Below are 21,879 nucleotides of genomic sequence, written 5' to 3'. Positions count from 1 at the left end.
CCAGTCATGAAAGCTACCAATAAAAAAATCTAGAAACTACTTATCGAGTTAATATTTCTGCCTTTCCTCTGAACTTTATCAGCACCCAGACACTAACTTTACCAATTATTGATTGTCTGGCCTCAAACTGGGATTTAATCCCTTGCACTACATGAATGCATCCAAAATCTCTGCACAGGAAACCATTATATCCATGCTGCTCGCACCCTCGAAGCCATGTTTTTATTTGATTTTTGGTTTTCTGAGATGTTCAGAAATTGCAATAACCTCTAAATTCAACCCCAAACTCAACCCGATAATCTCTGATTTATCCATACTTGTTAGCAAAACTAATGCTTACTTCATTAAACAAATTAAGGTGGACCAAGAAAGCAAAGTCCACTCTATATATATGTTTAATCTCCCATCTCCAATTTGATCTTATCAGGCTCTTTTTTTCTTATTTCCAACCCAGGAACGCTCAGTCTAAATCTGCATAAGGACCATCTCTTCGCCGATGACAGCCATACCGTTACATGTTTTTGGTTACAAAAACACTTGAAACTGATCCTCGCTCAATCAGTCTTACACGTAGAATTTTCTTTTCCAGCCACATCGGAGCAACAACTACAGCAACTCAAAAAGGCCTCTCACAGAATCAGATACAGGCCCTCGGTCGATGGTCATCAGATGCTTTTAAAAACTACATCAGGTATAATCATCTCCACATACAAGAAGCCCATGTAGCCCTGATCAGTTAAAAAAATGACGTTGCTTGTTAACCATGTTTAAATCGAAGTAAATCAAAAAGACTCTCCTTTCCAATGAAAAAAGTCAGCACCTTTGGTCGCAATAAGAGCCCTCCTTGGTCACAATAAGAGCTGTTGTTTCAAATCTCATGGCTTATTACGCATCAGACAGGGCTCTCCCCTCTGTTTTTCATTTTGAGTTGTGCTGCATGCTCGCCGGCGGACTCCATCCAAGGCATCAAACAACGCCTCGTATTCAGCCACAAGGGTCACCCTTCCTTCTGGTGCAGCAGAACCACAGCTCCCTTCGGGCGCAGTGAGAGTCCCTCCATCAGTCGCATCTCCTTGCTTATTCAGCATTAACGGGACTCCCCTTCCGGTGCAACAGATCCAAGACTCCTTTCGGTTGCAGGGTGAACCCTCCATCTGTCATTTGAGTTACACTGCGTATTCAGCAGCAGATGTTGATCTCCCTCCCAGAGCAGCAGAGCTACCTTCGGTTGCATTGGAGCCCTCCATCCGATGCAACAAACCGTGCCTCGAATCTTTTTGCCTATTCAGCATCGGACAGGGCTCTCTCTTCCACTGCAGCATAGTGCCATTACATCTGCCATTATGCTCCTCTTCTAGCAGAATGTAGGGCTCGCCAGTCTGATGGTGCAAGCCGCAGCTCCAACTAAGCACTGCACGGGCTGCCCTGGCTGCCCTGCCCCCTTTTTCTACACAAATTTTAACCCATACCTTTTCACAGTACACATATTTTGGGGGGAGGGGGCAACTAAAAATGTTTGCTCTCTGGCTGCTGTCTTTAAGCTAACGTTTAAGCTTTTTTCGGGGAGTTCTCTGGGTTCAGGCTATATACCAAGCTCGGAGCTTTCCCCTAAGACAGCACACCAAAATATGCGTACTATTTGCTATCAGATTAGATGTAAGGGTGAACTCATGAAATGATGATAGTGATGTAACTCGTTTAGCTAACCATCTGAACTAGCACAATATGTGTTGCGTGTGTATTAGGGCAGCTGTGGCCTAATGGTTAGAGAGCCGGACTAGTTACCAGAAGGTTGGCGAGTCTCAGTGCTGACAGGAGTTGTAGGTGGGAGGGAGTTAATGCGCTGTCTTCCACCATTAATACCCATGGCTGAAGTGCCCTTGAGCAAGGCACTGAACCCCAATTTGCTCCCTGGGTGCTGGATCTATAGCTGCCCACTGCTCTGGATGTGTATTCACTTCTCACTTGCACGAGGTGCAACAGAGCCAGATAACGAACGTACACGCCCACTGCTGGAGCGTTTCTCGTTATCGAGTCAAGAATTGGTTTTCGGATCACCAGTGCACTGAACCGAGAACTGTTTCTGTCGGACGCGTCCGATTCGAGAACCGAGGAGCTGATGATACTGCGCAACGTGATTCAGCATTAAGCAGAATGACACAGAGGAACATATGCCCCCTTCTGAACCGAACTGATTCTGTGCTAGTGTTATGATCTCTGTCCACTGGAACGCTATCGCTTTTAATTTAAAACGGGTTATTTAAAACAATTACTTATCAAACAGATGGATTTAGAAATAAAGGCCTGCCTCTAATAAAAGCCTGCTTCAAATAAAAGCCTGTTACCTTCTGCAGTTCAGGTAAATAAAGGCCCCGGCTTTTATTTGAGGAATTACGATATATATTGTAGTGAACTGCAAGTTCCAGGTCCCAGTTTATGGCGGGGCTAACACTATAGTGGACTAAGGTTTGGTACATTTTGATTGGATCTTGGTGGACTAACATAAGCAAACTGTCCAACGCCATCAGATAAGGCTGCCAGGAAAACAGCCAGACACCTCTTAGAGGGCAAGAAGATGACCTTTGGTTAAAAGCCCGGGAAGGACAGGACTTCCTATTGGTCAAAATGCAGTTTCTGCCCACTGTTCTGAGTCTGAGCCTTGCATATTTGAGACGATAGTAGATCAACCTTAATTTTGAGTCGTGTCAGGGAAAAGACACTAACAGAGCAAGTTCTGGGTATTTCATCCATCAAGACTGTGACAGATCACCAGCGTTCTGAGCCTTGGTCCCATGAGGGAAGAGGCAATAACACATACCAAGTCCCGAGTCTCCAGCTTCCAGGCAGCAACAGATACAACCACGTTCTGACCCTCCAGCCTGCAAGGAAAGAGATAATCTACGTTTAGACTTTATTCAGAGTCTATGCCATCGAGACAACAACAGATGCAGCACATCCCGAGTCCCCATCCTAGAGAGACTAGCCCAGAAAGACAGAAGACACACAGACATCCGCAACAAGGTTAAGTTCTGGCGAGCAAACCTTAACTCAAAGGTACCTTTACTTGCATGTTCCAGGCTAAGGACCTTCTACTCCTACTCCGGGGCCACATCTGCGTGTCCTAGATTTTAGAACCCTTTGGTGCTCCAGGAGATCAGCATCCTTCAGCTCTTGGTTTTCAAGGCTGTCGAAATGGATTCCTGTTCCTTTCCCCACTGCACTGCTACCAGCACAACCAGTGGATGAAGTCACCACTACCGGACTGCTCACTCGACCACTGAGAACATAAATATCACTTATCCAAACCTCTTGCAGAGCCCTTGGCATTGTTCGATATTGTCAGTATATGATTTTTCTAATTTACATATTATATAGCTGATTGAAGATTATAGCAAATCCTTCATGCATTTGTTTGATGCATAATATAATCTTATTTCTTTCAGAGTAACAACAGTTTATCTTTCCAGATGGTGTAGCTCTGACATTGCAACACCCAACATAATCATTTGCATTTTATGCATCTTATGCACTTTATTCCTATTTCATTTATGGTGTTCATTTAGTAGTTGTTGATTACTCTTGTCTATATTTTGTTAAAAAAATCAATTTTATTACACTTGTATCTTCCCTTGGTTGATGATACAGAAAGAGGTTCTACAAGTTAGAGGTCCCACCAATCTTTCTTACGTAATGTGCTCATAAACACACCTTAAGTGACACTTGATCAAAATAGAATAACATCATTGGTGACGTGAGTACTCATCACTACACTATTTCGCTTCTCTAGTGTGGCGAAAGCAAAAATCACTACAATTTGTATATGCAGCCTACCAGCCTCTAGCCAATGACCCCTAGCCAATGTTTTCCGCCATCCCTCCTCCACCCCACCCCAACTCCTCACTCCTAATCTATTTTCATCCCATATTAGGGATGGGGGGAGTACTCTGGGTTCGGGCTATATTCATATAATTTTAAAATGTATTCAAATTCAAATAATCCAAATAACTCCTGCTTAATTTCATTAGTTTTAGACAACTCACTGAGTTAATGTCACCAAGTTCGCTGTAATTTCAAATAAACTTTATTTTTACATAAAGAGTCTGAATTTATCACACATACAATAAAAAAAAAAATCTCTAAATGACAGAAATAGCCTGTCTCCAACCTTCAAGCTACCATCTTTACACAACTTATTTGAACAAATACTCGCTGTACAATACAGTATAACGATGTGCCTTCAGAATACAGTGGTTGCGTTCATTGTTTCTTTCTAAATGTCCCAAATACAGTGCATTAATAAATGTATACACATTTCAATTTTAGAGGAATGCATTGTACAGATAAAAAAAGAGAGAGAGAGACTGCAGAAATAAAAACAGAACAACAGCTACAGTACACAATTCATTTCCTTGAGGAATCTTTTGATTAAGAGGAAGAAAAAAAAACAGGCATCTTAAGGCTTATGTTGAATTAGATGGACCTTTGTCAGGAAGTATAAAGGTCTGCAGAGTAAATACTGCTATGTCATACTGCCCTTTTATATTTCAACTGAACAAAACACTGATATTTATAACCATCTTTCAAGAAAGCCTATTCTTACTATCAAAACAAGTCGAGAGGAAAGATGAGAAAAGAAAGAAGCGGGAAGCAGTTGGCCTCCAGTTCCGTTCTGTCAGTTAAAAGATGAATTCTAAAAGGACGTCCGATACACATAAATCTCCTTTTTGAAATATTTGCATCCTTCAGAATGTCTCAGCAACTCATTCCGGAATGTACAATGTTGATGGGTCAGCTTCTGTGACTGCCTGCATAAGATAGTAGTCGGCATGTCTTCATTAATGGGTGTCTACGCCTGCGCACCTCGTGCAAGGGCAGCAGGGTTCCTGAGAGGCCTGCCAGTGTAAGGTAGCAGGTGATGCAGAGAAAGCTGAATGCTGGCGGTGGAGGTGAGGGGGAAAGAAGATCTTCCCCGGATAACTTTCAGTTCTCCTCAATGAGGCTGATATCTAGTTCAGTACAATCCCTTTCAAACACGCTAGTTTGTCCCCCATCACGCTCTTCGGGGTCCTCCTCCTCTCTCTCCTCCTCCTCGTCACTTTCACTTAAAGGCCCAATACTTGTCCTACCCAGGCCTTCAGCAGGTGAACATGAGCCTCTGAAGTCTCCAAAAAAAGGCTCAAGGCCCATACAGACGTCCCCGCCACAGGCCAGTCTGCCACGTTCCATGTAACTGAGAGGGTCTGTGCTTCGAGTCTGAAAACAAATAGATAGATAACTTCAGTTAAACACTGGCAAAGCAACAATTCAAGAGACTTCCAAGCTGCTTTTTGGAACACAATCATATATTTGGATAGTTATGGCCACAAGCAAGCAGAAGCCTCTGCGTCAAAGGGCTGTTTCTGCTGTGGACTGAACGAACATGTCAGCATTAAGCTACTATAGCTAGCAACCATCTTACTTTTTACAAAGGATATTGGGCATTTGCCAAAGCACCTAATTAATATTCAAGATCATTTTTGATAACACTTTATAATAGGTAACACTTATTAGTTGCTTATTAGCACGCATATTACTAGAATATTAGCCATGTATTAGTGCTAATTAAGAACATATTAATGCCTTATTCTACATCCCTAATCTTACCCAATACCTAAACCTAACAACTACCTTACTAACTATTAATAAGCAGCAAATTAAGAATTTATTGAGAGAAATGTCGTAGATAATAGTTAACAAGTGTTACCTATTCTAAAGTGTGACCTCGTTTTTATTAGGGATGCACAATAAATATTCACCGATATTTAATGCGCGTCTTAACAATAAAGCCGGTTCTGTAATCAATGGTAAATCTGTACACGTGCGTTTTTTCACAAAATCAAACAAACTCCGAAATTTTCGCAACAGCTAGCAAATTTTCGCAATTGCCACAGATTTTTCTAAGATCTTGGTCTTAGACGAGTCCCGTGACGTCAATACAACACGCATTCAGTCAAAGAAAGGTTGTTTCTCCGTTCCAAAAATGGAATGAAAAGCCTTGCATTCTCCTCATAACAGATTTACAAGAGCTACATTGTATAAATGAACTGAAAGCAGAACGAATCCTGCGCAAAATATGATGTGAACAATGGCTCTGTGTAGTAAATGCTGCTCCACCTGAAATTGCACACGTGTAGAGATTTACCGCTGATTACAGAACCGTCATTACTGACAAGATGCGCAATATATATCGGTCGATATTTATCGTGCATCCCTAATTTTAACGCCCCAAAGTTTTCAAAGTGGAGTTGCAAAGATAAACATGACAAAAACACAAAGCTGTACAACTGTACAGATGCTCCAACACAACACAGAGTTGCAAATTATAGGGAACTAAACATCTCAAACCAAATGTGATGAGAATTTTCATTGGTTTATGATAAAGTAAAACAATGCAAATATATTTGTTTCATGAGATTTTTAGTGGCCCTCCAATGTTACACTTCTGAAATTAGTCATTTTCAAACCAAATTGTTCATATACACACACTTTTTACAAAACTACTCTCGAAGCTAAGTAGCAAACTATTTAACAAACATTTAAAGTTTCACCAAACATTCTAATTTTAACAAGATATCCTTTAGACAAAAGTGGTGTAAGGCTGACTTATGAATCCAAACATTTTCTACTGGAAAATGAGTTTCTTGTCTAATTTAAATTAATTACCTAACAAATTGATTCTTCTTATCAGAAGTCCAAAAAGATGAGCTACCAGTTGCAATCAGTCTAAATCACAGATTTGTTCAAATACACAAAAGGTAGCAAAAACTTAAATAACTGATATATATGTAGGCTGTAGCACTTTTCACAATAACATATTCAACACCGTACAGAGAAATTAATGTTTAAGATTATAATATCTAATATTCCATAAATTGAATTTGCCTCTAGATAACAAAAATTCACTGCAGCACTCCTTCTAAACATCCACAAGAAAATGTATGTGAACTTTGACAGACAGAAAATATAAAGTTCATATAAAATATAAAAATAAAATTTAATGAACAGCATTTATTTGCATTAATCAAATATATTAATTAAATTCAATGCATTTATTAAACAGAAATCATTTTAAATATCTGTTGTCACTTTCATGCATGATGAATACAATTAGTAATTTCTCTCTCTTTTTTAAAATCTTATACAAATGTTTGAATGATACCATTGTTTCCACAAAAATATTAAGCTTTTATAATTGTAATATAAATTTGTAATTAATACTCAGCGCTACTTGAAGCAATGTCATATTTTATCATTTTTCCTTTCTGTCAGCTGCCTCCTTTTCTACATTTCCATCACATGTGCCAATAATAATAACCTACTATATAACACCAGCTATAGTATCTGTATCTTCAGAATGGTAAGGAACGGCATACCTGTGTCATTTTGGTAAAATCTAGCACAGGCCGTGCGAATGGTCTGTCCGGGTCCCTGCGGCGCTTTAGGCCAGGTTTGAACAGGAGCAGGTCGCAGGGCTGAGAATGGCACCGTGGAAGTTGAGGAGGAAGAGCACGGCGCACCGAAGACGGAGTGCTGCAGGCGGACGAGGGCGAGGGCGGCACCGCCGGCGGGTGAGACGTGATTTGTGGGGGCACCGGAGGTGGCGGCAAAAACTGGGCAGCAGCTTCGCGGATGAGCACAGGAGAGAGGGAGAAGCGCCTCTGCGGAGGAGGCGGTGGGTGGAGCGGCGAGGGAGAGGAGGAGCATGAGGAAGGCGAGGGGAAGAAGCAGCAGCAGGCACCGCCTCCGGCACTGTCATTTGGGTCCCAGGGGAAAGTCCACGGCAGCGGGGAATCTGGGGAAAGGGCCAGACTGAAAAAGGTGGGGCTGGAAGAAGAATGCAGCGAGGAGTTGAGCGAGGAGCTGGGGGCACGCAGTGGACACGGCCCCCCCGCACCCCCTCCACTGTGGCATCGGCGGTTCACTGGTGTCCAGACCTTGGAGGCGCTTGGCCGCCAGGTGTACCGGCAGCGTGAAAGGTCCTCTGGTACAGACAGCGAACGACAGTGGCGTTTGGGGGGTGGCGGGGGGGGAGGGGGAGGCCCGGGAAAAGACAGGTCCGTCACAGAGGTGCTAGGGGCGAGCGGACGGTTCAGGGCATCCCCCTCCGGCAGGTGGCTTTCTGGAGGACCCAGGGGCACGGGGCCGGGGGGGAAGCTGGAGCTGAGCACCCCCTGCAGGCTGGCCTTCGAAGGAGGGCAGAGCTGCCAGTAACTGCTCTCTGAAAGAGAGAGACTGAGTTTTAGGAGTTAATCATTCATCAAGACACCAGAAGACATTAGAGGTGAGCATATCGTGGATTTTGGTAGGCCCAAACCCAGAAACAAGCATTCTAGAACTTCCTGAAGTCAGTGTGTTTTTTTAAAGATTTTTTGGGTTAAATGGGTGCAATTTGTGAAATAGGGGTTTTAACAAGCTAAACACATTTTTACATTTTATTCTAATAAATGCTCTCCCTGGTAAAAAAAAAAAAAGGAATATATTTCAAATACATTTATTTTATACCAAGTATAGGTCAAATCTTTTATATATTTACTGATGTATCGCACGAGACCTACTGATATTAAAATGATTATTACACTTTATTTGGAGTACAACTTTATACGTCACGATATTAAGCCTAAATTGTGTTTTAATGTCATTATTAATGAGGATTGTATGACCTTCGAATAATATAGGTCTTTAAATGCAAGCTATATAAAGTGTACCTACAGTATATTTGCAATAGTTCCATTTCAGCACAATAAAATATACTTCTGTATATCTCTAGTTAGACCTCAGTGCTACTTTCACACAAATAAAGTGCATTGAGTAGGAAATTAATTATTCCAATTTTAAGTATACCACTTTAGTATACTGAAAGTACAATTGCAGGGTATTTTTATTAAGTACACAATTATTTACATGTATTTGTTTAATACTTACTAATTAAGATAACTGTCGAAGTCATGTGACACTGGTGTAGTTTGTTTATGGCCTAGCTTTAGCTTTTTATTTCTGGAGATTATATTTAAACTTCAAAATTCATAAATGGTGTCTTAATTTGTGAAGAATATCATGATAAAATGCACAAGAATCATACTTTTGCTGATGATAGAGCTTATTTTCGGCAATAATCCAAAAGTAAGTGGAAAAGTCCTTTTGAGTTTTTGTCTAGGGTACCGGGGTAATACAAATTTTTGGGTGGAAATACAAAGACACATCATTATAGCAGCATTCTATTTTGAATATGCACACAAACCAAAAATATTACTACAAATGATAAATTGCAGGAAATCGTATAACATATAACATTTATAACATTGATCGGATGAGCTACCACTTGTCCAAATTGCATTATTCAGCAATGATCTGATGATCTTATGCTTTGATCTGAATGTAAACAACATATCCACATACATACATCATTTACGTATGTAATACTCTCCAATATGGTGCTATAGTGTGACGCGGAGGAGACAAATTGTTGAATAAAGTCATCATTTTTATTTTCTTTGTGTACAAAAAGTATTCCCATAGCTTCATAAAATCACGGTTGAACCACTGATGTAACATGGACTATTTTAACAATGTCCTTGCTATGTTTCTGGACCTTGATCATGTTAGGATCATTGCCATCTATGGAAGGTCAGAAAGCTCTCAGAATTCATCAAAAATATCCTAATTTGTGTTCTGAAGATGAACAAAGTCTTACAGTTTTACAGGATGACATAAGGGTGAGTAATTAATGACAGGATTTTCATTTTTGGGTGAACTATCCCTTTAACTAGCAGCTATTATTTAGAAAACCAATGAGGCTGTTGGGCTTATGGGAGTTTTTACATTTGCTCTAAAAACAAAGAAGAAAACTAAGGAGCTAAAGACTTCCAGATACTCAAGAGATTGGTTACATACCAGGCATCAATCCATCTGTGGGCCGGCTGGTTTCGGGGCTCTGGCGATGAAGTAGAGACTGAAAGAAAAAATATTACTTTAATAGACAGATAAATGATAAAGGGAAACATATCTGTGCTGGGATCTAAAGCACAAGCTTTACCAGTTTGCCGTCCAGTGGTTGTTGTTGATGCTGGGACAACGTTGTTGTTTAAGATTTAACGAAACCATGGCATGGCAAATTAGAGAAGGAAGGAAGAGTAGGAAATGAAGGAAAGATGCTGATGTGCACTAGATAAAACTGAAGCACTGGCCACCAAACATCCAGGACACACTGCTCGCTCGATCTCACTCGGGAACCATGATGTCATCCTCACCTAGGACACAGAAGTCGTCAAAGAAAGTATTAGATTTAAAATACATTTGATCTTTTCTTAAGACAAACCATAAATTATTTTGGTCTTTAGATGGTCTTTTTGGAATTTTCAGTTTTAGTTGAGTCATAGTGTGTTTTCATGAATGCTCAAAGGATCAAGAAACATGTGATTTCTCATGATGAAACCCCTTTAAATAAATGTATGTGAACACTAAAAGACTTGTTCTAAATTGAGGACTATACAAAATGGTGGAACAAAACTAAAGTCAAAGGTAAATGTTTAACAATAGAGCAGTTTCTCATGCAAATCTCTGGAGTTATTTAGCTGCTTGAATTGTAAAAAAGAAAAAAGAAAAAGAATACAATTACCAAAACTGCTAAATATTCCTGATCTGCTCCAACATAAAATGCTTTTTCATTTCCTGTCTGATACAAAAAGGTGCAGCCACTCACATATAAGACTTGTCATGTTCACAAAGAGAATAAATCCTCAATAAGAGTCCTTCCTGTGTAACTAAACTTTGCAAGGAAATGAACAGAAAAACATTATTTTTGCCTGGCTAGATATATTTAAAAGACTATACCAAATGCAAAATATACTAAAAGAAAGAATCAAACAGCCATCTCCATTCGGAAAAATCATTAAACAGACCACGAGTCCAGCATGAAGCAGAAAAAAAAAACTATGATTTCACCTCCACGACTTTCATACTACAAATAATACTCTCTGTGAAGTAGGCACGAGAGCAGTCTTTATTAACTATGCTCTGCCTACAGCAAAAATATAAAATTCTCTTTGATTAATGAGCGCTATAAAATTGCTGACATCACACTTTCACACAGAAACAAACCAGGAATTTCAGGTGACTGACTTGCATGTATTTAAAGTTCCTTCAAAATAACACTGAAAAATAGGCTTGCACAGCAACAAAATACACCAAAACAGACACAGGACTTTTCTTCCCAGATATCAAGAAACAGGCTAAACCTGGCAATTCCTTTATTATAATCAGGTTAATGTGTTTTTGATCTTAACATGAACAGAATGTGACCAATTCTAATGAATATTTGAATATTATTGTGCTTTTATGCTCGGTTATTCTGCGTTTCTCTTTTGAAGTATCCTCAGCTTATGGTTTAATTAGAGAAGTTCTCGCTCTCCAAAACCGACTAAGGTCTGTTACCCTGTAGGGCAAGGCCCAGTCTGCTAGCGGTCTCCCATTTCAGCACACATGAATAGGGAGTGCTTGGTGACAGGTGTCTGGGAAAGCTGCGCAGTCAAGGAACCGGCTGTTCTGCTGGCCTGATGCCACCGTGGGAACTCCTACAAACACATCCTTCCCTGTCTGAGTTTACGGACACACAGAGAATTAAAACCACAAAATCATCCGACAGCACTGTACTGGGTGCACATTATTTAAATAACGGGTTTACAGGGGGCCATAAAAGAGTGCTGGAGGTTATAAAACCACTTAAAAACTTCTTTAAAACCACATCATCCCAACGTGACTGTAATAAAGGGTTATGTCACCCAAAAATGTAAATTCTATCATTAATTACCCACCCTCATGTCGTTCCAAACCCATAAGACCTTTGCTCATCTTCAGAACACGAATTAAGATATTTTTGAGGATTTCTGAGAGCTCTTTGACCCTCCATAGAGCACTGATATTACCACGATCAACGCATAGCAAGGACATCGAAAAAATAGTCCATGTGACATCAGGGGTTCAAAAGTAATTTTACGAATAATCAATGGAAGCAGCGTTGTTTACGTTCAGTAGATAGCATGCAGATGCGGAGCATGAACAGCACAGATTACATTGTTTGTGGGGTACTCTCCAAAACGGCGGAAGGGGGTAACTCAGGGATAAGAATTGCTGAATAAATTATGTTATTGTGGTTTTCTTTGCACAAAAAATGTATTCGTGTAGCTTTTAAAATTATGGTTGAACCCCTGACATCACATGGACTATTTAACAGACGTCCTTGCTACATTTCCGTGTGTTAATCGTTGAAATATCCTTGCTGTCTATAGGGTCAGAGAGCTTTGAGATTCCATTGAAAATATCTTAAACTGTTCCCGAAGATAAACAAAGCTTTTAACGGGTTTGGAAGGACATGAGGGTGAGTCATTACTGACATAATTTTCATTTTTGGGTGAACTAACCCTTTAATGTATATACGGTATGCTAGTGCACTTCATTTAAATCAGGGGCCACAAGAGTGCTGGGGGTCCGTGGAAATTTTTAAGAAAACCAATAAAAGATTAAATAAATAAATAAATAAATAACGAATAAAAAAATTAAAACAAAAGACGAGTAGAAATGCAATTAAATAATAGTAACTAAAATAGCTCTACCAGAGATTTGGGGGTATTTAGATATTGAACAGATATTGAGGTCCGTTGTATTTAAAAGATGGTAGTAATGACGTATCCTGGCGGGCACGAGCAGACTCGGGCTCGGTTCCGCCGTTGCCTTGGTAACGCGCTGCGCGGCCGCGGCTGATGGAGGCAGTGGGGGGAGGGGCGCCTGCTGCCTGTCATCTCCATTATAAGCACATTAAGCGTGACATGTAGCACAACATACCCTTCGTCTACAATTCAAATCATTTGCGGAGATAAAAATATATACATTTCCCGATCGAATCGAAGCCTATAAATCAAATCGCGCTGAAGGTCGGGTAACATTAGGCCACTGGGTTACATTTCTGAAGCGTGAGCGTACGGTTTGCACGGGGCATTAGCCAAGTTTACCCATTCTAAGCATGCATACACATTAAGAGTAACGTGTATTGATCTTTGTACGCCGAAGGCAAGCGAATGAACTGAGGCTATAAATAAGCATTGGTCTACATTAGGAAGCAGAAAGCGGTTTCATATCGCGTGCACCGGTTGTACACTATTGCATTTTGCTCGATTTTGCAGACCACGCTAGGATATAACACACAAAAACCAAAGACTATATTTCTAGATTTAGCATTTAATAAATCGCGCTCCATTTCATGATAAGACATAAGAGACTATATGACAAGCCAATCAGGAACAGCCGACCAGGGCTAGCTAACGCGCTGCTGTAAACAGGCCTATTAAAGAAATAAAGATTTAAGATGTCTTTCCGTCACAGTACAGTACGTTCCGTTCGCCAGTCTGCAAAAGCAAATCACTGCATCCCTGCCATGTGCTGCAGATTTGTTTACACACGTTTATGAAATGCAATTCTGCCCCACGAAACGATTTCTAGCCACGCACATTGAGCCCGACTGCAGCGAAACTAGATATATGAATAACACCGCGTTTAAACGAAGATGCACTGATGGTTTTCGACGATAATGACTTACCTTGAGTCAACTGAGAATGGTCGGTAAAACCCCAGGCCTTGTATGTGGCTCTCAACCGAGAGATTCAGCCGATTCGGTATAAGCTAAAGCAGATCGGCTTTCTGTCTAACACACCGTCCTCGCTTCGGCCTGGAAATAGATCTTTACACAATCCCCGACTGCTCTGTTTAACAAAAAACATACCGTTGAAATAAAACGCTGGATCAGAAACGATGACCGAACAGATGATTTGAAGGACCGTGTAAAATTGATTGGTCTGCAATTGCACGCTTGGTAGATACAGACGGTCTTCTCAACATCGCCCACTAGGGAAAAATAAGTGCGCTCCTTCTATGGAGGAATTTGTAAATAACATTCAGAGCATAAACTGACTCAGGTTCATCTTACAGCGGTCTTCATACAAACGCGTGGAACGGGAAATGGAGGAGTATAAAAATTAGGAGGTGAATAAATGAACGATACGTGGAAGTGACGAACAGTACAGGTCAGGGAGATAACTTGACTCTTTGGACTGAGCCGATCCCGAGATAAAACGACACTCGGAATCATGGGAAATGTAGTGATTTCTGAAGGAATTTTTCCGTATTTTTCGAATAATTCTAATTTAAGAGTTTTTCAGGATTAATATAGGTTTCAGAGCAAACTATTCTTAGTTTGACAAACAAGTGTACAACTTTAGAAATGAACTTACCCAATCAATGAACCAATACAGATGATGAAGATAGGCTGTGTTGTTTAAGAACTAATTAGGTGAGATTTAAATTGATAAAATTCATACGAAGCAATTGTAGCACAATTTAATGACATAGTCAGCTAGCCAGTCCACAACTTTATTAGTTTTTCCATTCATAGAGGTCCACACACACACACACACCAAATAAAACTTTGGAACTTCCTGTTTTTAGAAAAACATTGACGTGACAACTAGGAAGAAGAGAGTGTTAGGAACACAGAACAGAAGGAATAAAACCTGTGCTTTAGAAGGGAAAGAAACTTAAAGCAAACCAGAAAGTGAGGAATAATAGCTATAACAGGTACTTAAACGTGTACAATATTGAAACATTTAGAGAGGGTGCTTAGATTAAAAAAAATATATATAATAATAAATAAAGTGCAAAGCATACTGAACTAGGAGACGGTGATCCAAGTGCAATTCAAACGTCGCTGGAGAACAAGCTTTGCACCCAATCGGTGCAGAACATTATCATGATTTGAGACGCTATGCAAATCTCCAGAAAGGCTCTTCATGCAGCAAAGGTGCCTGGTTGTGGTCCGTCTCAAGGAGAAAGCGCAACCATCCAAGGACATTCTCCTGTGCTGTCAGGTGACTGTTAAAGGCATAGCCCAGTCCGGGCTGAGAGATTTGGCTCCGGTGGCATGGGACTCCAACCTTGACAGAAGAATTGCGGTTAGCACAGAAACCATGCACCGTACTTTACAAGAGAAGGACATTTGTTTTATATACACATCTACCACAAAATACCACTTCAAACAATTCTACCAACTCCGTATTCAAGTCTGACCTGAGTGGCATTAGAATACAGCCAATGACCATCGTTTGAGAACTCCGAAGACTGTGAAAAGATGGACGACGACATGGTGTCCGGTGCCAGTTCCCATTCTCTGCCCTCCTTTTCACCACAGTCGCACAGCTCTGTATTCATCTTCTCAAGCAAGCTCTGCCTACAGGTTTAATTGTTTCACAAGTTATGAGAAATACTGCAAATTTAAAAACCATCTTTGAAGGCTTACAGTTGATCAACAGGATCTTGTCCCTCCATGTCTTTCTGGAAAGCAGATGGTGGGTCCCATGCATGAAGTGCCCTCCGCCAGAGACGGACTTGCATATCCCAAGATCTGCGGCTATATTTGCGGTACTTGTTTGGAGTGGATGGGTGAATCCCAGGCTCACGCAGATGCCTGATTGGTTAGGAAATAGAACCAGGAACCTTTCAATACATTTAGCAAGAAGCTTTTTTTTTTTTTTTTTTTTTTTTTAAAGTTGTTAGCAATTAAATAAAACTTCAATTCTCACTTTGGAACTTTTTGAACATAGTTCTGGTAGCCACAGGTGTTCTTTCCATACTGAATCTGTTTTTGTCTACGCTTCAAAACTGCCTCATTGGTCTCAAGTTGTGCCGGGTCTGCATTGTTGGGACACCACTGTCGCCCTGATGGGGACCTACCAAACAAGTCATTTAATAGGCTGGCCCAAGAAGGCCAAATAAGAGTACATGTACAGTGTCTTTATTAGAGCAATAAACATACACAAGATAAATTTAAAATGTATCACTTAAGTACTTCACACTTAAGAATTCCATGTACACACACCAGTTATTAAACGTTACTTTTAGAAGGATTGGTCTTAAAATAAAAAACTTCAAAATTTCTATGCAAGTTGTATTAATTCATTAAATACTAGCTTTTCCCTTCAATGACCATATTAAAAAGACCTGTTGATCCCATCAATGTCTTCCGTTCCAACAGCAACACTAGCCGTAGACATCTTCAGGATGCACCGCTCAAGAATGGATGACCTGAACAGATAATTGGCCATTTTAAATGGTTCAAAACTTTTTTTTTAATTTGTTGTTTAACTTTTAAAGTGTATCGTACTAAACTTGCACCCAAAGACGTCATATATGCAACCACTGAGTAAAAACAGACCTGCGAGGCTTCTGACCAGCACAAGTCTTTTCTCCATTATGTGAAGCGGACTGTGGGGTCTTTGAACAGCTGGGAGGGGGATTCCAGTTCACAAATCAGTATCAAGTTTGCACACAATTGCAAAAAAAAAATATAATCTCAAAAAAATCAACAGATATTTACCTGACAAGACTATCATACACTGAACTGCAGCCTGGGAGAAGCCAAGGTTCTGGGCTACATGGGAGAGAGTGTGTTTTAGTGTTGAAGTCTTGGGCAACGTCTGTTGGCCACAAATGAAGAGGCAGACCTCTAAAATACAAACAAGAAACAAGCTACAGCAACATAACGAGAATTTCAAATGTGCAAAATAGGCTTTAGAAACATACAACCGCGACTCAAAAGGGCTTTGAAGAAGGCTCTCTATGCGTGTTGTCATGATTTTGGCTACAGCCACACAACACACTGCGTTTGACAAAGCTTTTTATCAGCGGCAGGTGTAACGGGGGCGGGCCGATACAAATGAGACAGGTAAGGCCACTAATCATTAAAAAAAATAATCATCAAAACAAATTAGAAAATAAAATAATATCGTCATATCGATTTCACGAGGAAGGAAAAAAACGCTCTTTTTTTCTTGTGAACTGATCATGTGATCAACTGATCATTGCCACGGAGAAAAAAAAAAGCTGTCAAAATATTGTTGCTGCCAGTTTACAGTAAATATTTCATTTTAGACACATAGCCTACCTTAACAAAATAACTGGCAGATAATACTATATAGAACTGGTTATACTATTTAGTGTGTTATCACAGTGTTATCTGCCAATAAATAGCTTTTTTTATTATTCAGCAAAAAAACAAAACAGCTATGAAAACCAAAACTATTCGAGTAAATCACGTTAAACGTAACAATATAAAACGTTTTTTTTTCCCGTGTTTATAGTGTGAATATTGTGTTCAACTTCAAAGTTGTTGTTATTTTCCAGTCTCAGCGGCAGAAATTGTATTGATTTTATTGATATCGGCTTTAGTTGGATCTCTTTTGAAATATAGCGGCACTTGTTTACGAATCACGATAGCAAAATGGCGTTTGGCAGTAGGGTAAGAATTTTTTAAAGACTTGTTTAGATTTGCTTCTTTGACTAGAACTTTAATATATCCACCTTCTCTGACAGTTGTCCATGAAATAAATCCGTTTTTGATTTCTTCTTTTATAAAATGTAGATGTTGTCGGTAGCTGGGAAAAATGAAAGCTTGTTGAGGGTTGTGACACCAAATGGTTTTGTTTTGTTGTTTACACGGATATATTTAACTATGAGACGTTTGGCAATCTGTTATTAGTATTTATACTAAAGTGTCTGTAGTATTCTCGTATTTAACTGACTGACAACCTTATTAAACTATCAATATGATCAGATGGGTTGTTTTTCTTGTGCACATATTCATTTTCAGCAGATTTCTGAATACAGCTGATGTGATTCCTTTGTTTAACATCTTTATAATAGCATCTGTTTGGTTTTGTAGTCCAAGAATGATTTTCGTCGTAAATGGGACAAAGATGAATATGAAAAGCTGGCCCAGAAACGACTCAGAAGAGAGACAGTAAAAAGATGGTAAGCAAACCTATGTTCCATATATATATATATATATATACACACAGGCACATTTTAAGTTAGATTGGCACATAGAGGGTCAAATAAAATTAGCTCAGCTGACAATAGTTCATCCAAGTAAGTAATTTCTAGCAGTATTTCTCATGTTATCCATCCTTTCTGTTCTATATGCAATCTGAGAGCTTCTCCGCCACAGAGATTATAAAGTGGATCTGGAATCAAAACTGGGAAAGACAGTCGTCATCACAAAGACCACACCACAGGCTGAGATGGGAGGGTGGGTGTCTGCTAGACAATGACCGTTCTAGCACTATGAGCAAGTGAGTGGACTTTGTGATTAATCAAAATCTTAATCATATCATGATGTGAACATGCATGGTTTCTAAACTGCAGAAAGCACTATTCTGAAAAGATATAGTGCTGCAAATGTTGTCAATAAAGCCACAACTACTATTTGAGCTAAAAGTCATAAAAGCTTTTGGTAAAGCTTTCCTGGTTTCCTTTTGAAAAAATGTTTCAAATTAAAATTCATAAAACCAAAATGCATTTATGAATGAATGTAAAGTGTCAGGAAGTATTATGAAAAAATGGTTATTAAAAGTATTTTTATTGCCTGACAGTGTTTCGGGGTATTGTGCTGTTTCTGTTGATATCATTATGCATCTCCTTTCTCTCAGGTACTACTGCAATGTCTGTGATTTGTGTAGTAAACGATTCCATAAATGTCAGGTATATATGTATATTTATATGAGTGTGTGTGTGTGTGTGTGTGTGCGTGTACCAATAGCCAACACACTGTATGAGTCAAATAATAGATTTTTCTTTTATCCCCAAAATCATTAGGATAGTAAGGTAAGATCATGTACCATTAAGATATTTTATTTATTAGTAATTTTATTTTATTAGTAATATCCATTGATTTGAAATTCATTTGGACAAATTAAAAGGCAATTTTCCCAATACTTAGATTTTTTTGCACCATGGCTTTCAAATAATTGTGCATCGGCGAAATATTGTCTTATCCTAACCATGCATCCATCAATGGAAAGGTTATTTATTCAGCTTTCAGGTGATGTATAATTTTCATAACAATTTACCATTATGAATAGTTTTTGTGGTCCAGAATCACATATATTTTTCTATCTTCTTAGTACAGATTTTGTATTCCGCCCTTATTACTTATAATTCAGTGTCTAGTTGTTGTATTTCTGTAGAAAAGTCAAATATTTTGTAAGCACACTTGGTCAGTAGCAACTCAATGCATTTATTTTGCCATTCCACAGATCAGAGAAACCTGGGAATGTCCATGTGTGTAGAGCGCTCTTCATTGGACCAAGTTAAAACACGTTTTTAAGTAAAATCTTAGCTCACAATTGTAAATAAAAATATAATTTTTGTAATGTCCAGTGCATGCTTTCTGTAACATGGTACTTGCTTGTCTGAAAAATAATCTGTGGTGATAATTAATTGAAAAAAAAATTATTATTTGCTGTTGATTTACTCGCCATCAGGTCATCCAAGATGTAGGTGACTTCTCTTCAGTAGAACAGTAAAAAAAAAAAAAAAAATTACAACTATTGTCCGTGGTGATTTTTAAAATTCAAGTCAGCAGCTATTGGCCCTTGAGAATAAAAAAAATACGTATTATGAGGTCTTGCGATGTGAACAATCAGTCTCCTGGGGGTGTGTAAATTAATACACATGATCATACAGCATACTATAAGTTTTGGGTAAACTATCCCTTTAACAATTAATTTGCTTTCTGACAACAGCATACAAGTACCGTAAGTTCTTAACCTCTCCTGATTTTTTTGTCAGGTTAAGGAGAAGAAAGCAAAAGCCTACAGAAAAGAAAGGCAGAAGAAGATCTCAACTTTGAAGATGATGATGAAATGGCTGCTGTGATGGGATTCTCAGGTTTTGGATCCTCCAAAAAAAGGCCTTCTCTGAATAGGTTTCCCTGAACTTTATAAAAATTTGCAAGAACTTCATTATTGCTTCACAGGACCATACAGATTTGTATCCCATATTCTGTTAAATCCTTCTGATTCACCAAGCGGAGGGTAACCTGTTTTTGGCCCTTGATCAAAGAGCATCAGCATAAACTATATCGAACTCCATGTTATGAAGTTTCTGTTATAAGTTCGTCATGTAAATAGGGCTGCATATGCCTAAATGTTTTATGAGTTGTGTCTGAAGTTACCCTCTTATACCTTCCACACAATGAAACAGTAAAGGTTCAAATTAAAACAATATGACCTCTGTTAAAGATAAGACTTGATGCTTCTATTCCCTAACGATTCTGTAGATCTGGGTCAGACAAGGGAATGATAAACCTGTTAATTGTGTAATTATAGAGGGTATTTTTTATTATAAGGTAGATTGTAATTTATGGATATTTTACATTAAAAAAATTATCTAACATCCTATCAGTTTTCTACTGTATTAAAAAAATACAGCCATAACAAAGTGATTGTGTATATATGTAATTCATTTTATTAGTTAAATCAGTTACATTTATTATTCTTTACTTTACATAAGTACACAGAGTGCATATAATACAATTAATTAAAAATTATAAAACTTAATTCAATAAGTAAGCATTTCTTGCTTAACTAATTACCAATACTACTATAAAGTAAAGGTTTTAGCTGCTATTGATTTATATTTTACGTAACCACCAGGTGGTGTTATTGGCTCCCATTAATTTACTGGCATATGAAAATGTACATATGCCAAAATAATCAACAAAATGGATTCAATCAAAATTTTGAATACATTTAGAATAAATAAATGCCAATTCACAACAAGAAACTTATTATTATACAAAATATTCTAACAAAAGAATAGCCAAAAAAGTTCATTTGTAAAGGGAAGCAGCTCAGCTGTTCACACAGCACAGACACATGTGACACATACCAGACGGTTCTGTCCTTTCATTAGCCTACAAATGCCATTGTGCATAGATAAAGAGGAAATATAATGTGTCTTTTGTAGCAAAAATGAGGAAAAACTGAGCATCAATGCCAGGTTTTGTAAACTTCTCCGAAAACAAACATGTAGCCATTGCGACTGTAGAATGACTTCTAAACAATCTCAAGCATTGAGCACAAAATGCTCAAATAATTGAATTTAAAATTAGCAATAAAAAAAAAGTTTTTTATAAAGCCATTCCAAAAATGTACCATGTTTAATCATACTTTCCACTTAAATAAAATAAAAAACTATTCAGTGTGGGAGCCACTTAAAACATTGACCTGTATAAACAACAGGATGACTTTACTCTGAATCAAGACAGCTAACTTTCCCCCTCAAAAATGATTTTAATACACCCACCGAACCACCTCCTATTTCGTAAGCAAGCCAGGAAATGGAAATAACTGTGTCAAGGCAGGGGCATTATATGTGTTTTGGTGCATGAAATCAAGTACATGTAATATGATGATCATATCTGAACATCCGTTTACAGGTTTGTGAAGCAAATACACTTTACAGCTACATCAAAGTTGGATATTCAGTGATGGAAGCACTTTTACCCGTGATATTTCCATGAACCAACCCCTAGAACAGGAGCAACTGAAAGCTTAAAATTCATAGTTTCCAGTTGTGGGTGTTATATGCGAACAACTCAGGAACTGAACCAGCTGTCCCTGTTGCAGGTCGCGATCCACATCATTCTCACCATCTGAATTTTTGTTAGTTTCTTTGGCAAATGTGGTTCTCAGCTGGTAAATAGCAGCACAATTCCCATAATACAAAAATTTGGGTGCTAGTTTTAAAATAAAGCTACAAATATTCCGCTATTTAACCATGTCTTTTAAAATGATAAAATAGTTGTTAATTATCAGTCTGAATGTTATATTCAAATTTAAATGGTAAATATGTAGGGCCTCCTGCCCTCTCGAGAGTTTTGGCTTTCAAGTTCTGAACAGTGGCTGTGAAGGTAGCAGCACAACTGGAACACTTGGCCATTGGGTGACATCATAAAGT

At 38.7% G+C, this 21,879-nt stretch overlaps 3 protein-coding genes across 10 annotated transcripts; 1 reads left to right on the top strand and 2 right to left on the bottom strand.

Annotated features, from left to right (window-relative positions):
* Positions 1 to 4,063: 4,063 nt before the first annotated feature.
* LOC113038460 (protein FAM53C-like) lies at positions 4,064 to 14,134 on the bottom strand. Of its 2 annotated transcripts, none has more exons than XM_026195880.1 (5): positions 13,628 to 14,134; positions 10,073 to 10,286; positions 9,931 to 9,988; positions 7,413 to 8,257; positions 4,064 to 5,253 (listed from the first exon to the last, which is right to left on the bottom strand). In XM_026195880.1, exons 3-5 carry the CDS (start codon positions 9,935 to 9,937, stop codon positions 4,981 to 4,983), a joined length of 1,125 nt encoding a protein of 374 aa, XP_026051665.1. In that variant the 5' UTR covers positions 9,938 to 9,988; positions 10,073 to 10,286; positions 13,628 to 14,134; the 3' UTR covers positions 4,064 to 4,980. The 2 variants fall into 2 exon arrangements, with proteins under 2 accessions (XP_026051665.1, XP_026051666.1); XM_026195881.1 differs by lacking the exon at positions 13,628 to 14,134 and adding an exon at positions 11,470 to 11,832.
* Positions 14,135 to 14,443: 309 nt separating this feature from the next.
* On the bottom strand, positions 14,444 to 16,766 carry LOC113038458 (uncharacterized). Its single transcript, XM_026195872.1, has 8 exons — positions 16,663 to 16,766; positions 16,457 to 16,585; positions 16,295 to 16,363; positions 16,081 to 16,164; positions 15,663 to 15,809; positions 15,380 to 15,547; positions 15,151 to 15,310; positions 14,444 to 15,017 (listed from the first exon to the last, which is right to left on the bottom strand). Exons 1-8 carry the CDS (start codon positions 16,710 to 16,712, stop codon positions 14,847 to 14,849), a joined length of 978 nt encoding a protein of 325 aa, XP_026051657.1. The 5' UTR covers positions 16,713 to 16,766; the 3' UTR covers positions 14,444 to 14,846.
* Positions 16,695 to 20,009, top strand: LOC113038459 (zinc finger matrin-type protein 2-like). Of its 7 annotated transcripts, none has more exons than XM_026195874.1 (6): positions 16,695 to 16,804; positions 17,801 to 17,889; positions 18,072 to 18,209; positions 18,510 to 18,566; positions 19,173 to 19,197; positions 19,708 to 20,009. In XM_026195874.1, exons 1-6 carry the CDS (start codon positions 16,796 to 16,798, stop codon positions 19,792 to 19,794), a joined length of 405 nt encoding a protein of 134 aa, XP_026051659.1. In that variant the 5' UTR covers positions 16,695 to 16,795; the 3' UTR covers positions 19,795 to 20,009. The 7 variants fall into 7 exon arrangements, 6 of the variants coding, with proteins under 6 accessions (XP_026051659.1, XP_026051663.1, XP_026051658.1 ...); XM_026195878.1 differs by lacking the exons at positions 16,695 to 16,804; positions 18,510 to 18,566 and adding exons at positions 17,127 to 17,377; positions 18,567 to 18,618; XM_026195873.1 differs by lacking the exon at positions 16,695 to 16,804 and adding an exon at positions 17,127 to 17,377.
* Positions 20,010 to 21,879: the final 1,870 nt, after the last annotated feature.

The sequence above is a fragment of the Carassius auratus genome, chromosome 21 (genome assembly GCF_003368295.1).
Source record: "Carassius auratus strain Wakin chromosome 21, ASM336829v1, whole genome shotgun sequence".
In the NCBI taxonomy this organism is placed as follows: Eukaryota; Metazoa; Chordata; class Actinopteri; order Cypriniformes; family Cyprinidae; genus Carassius; species Carassius auratus.
The sequence above is the reverse complement of the archived record's forward strand: the minus strand, read 5'-3'. Positions and strand labels throughout refer to the sequence as shown.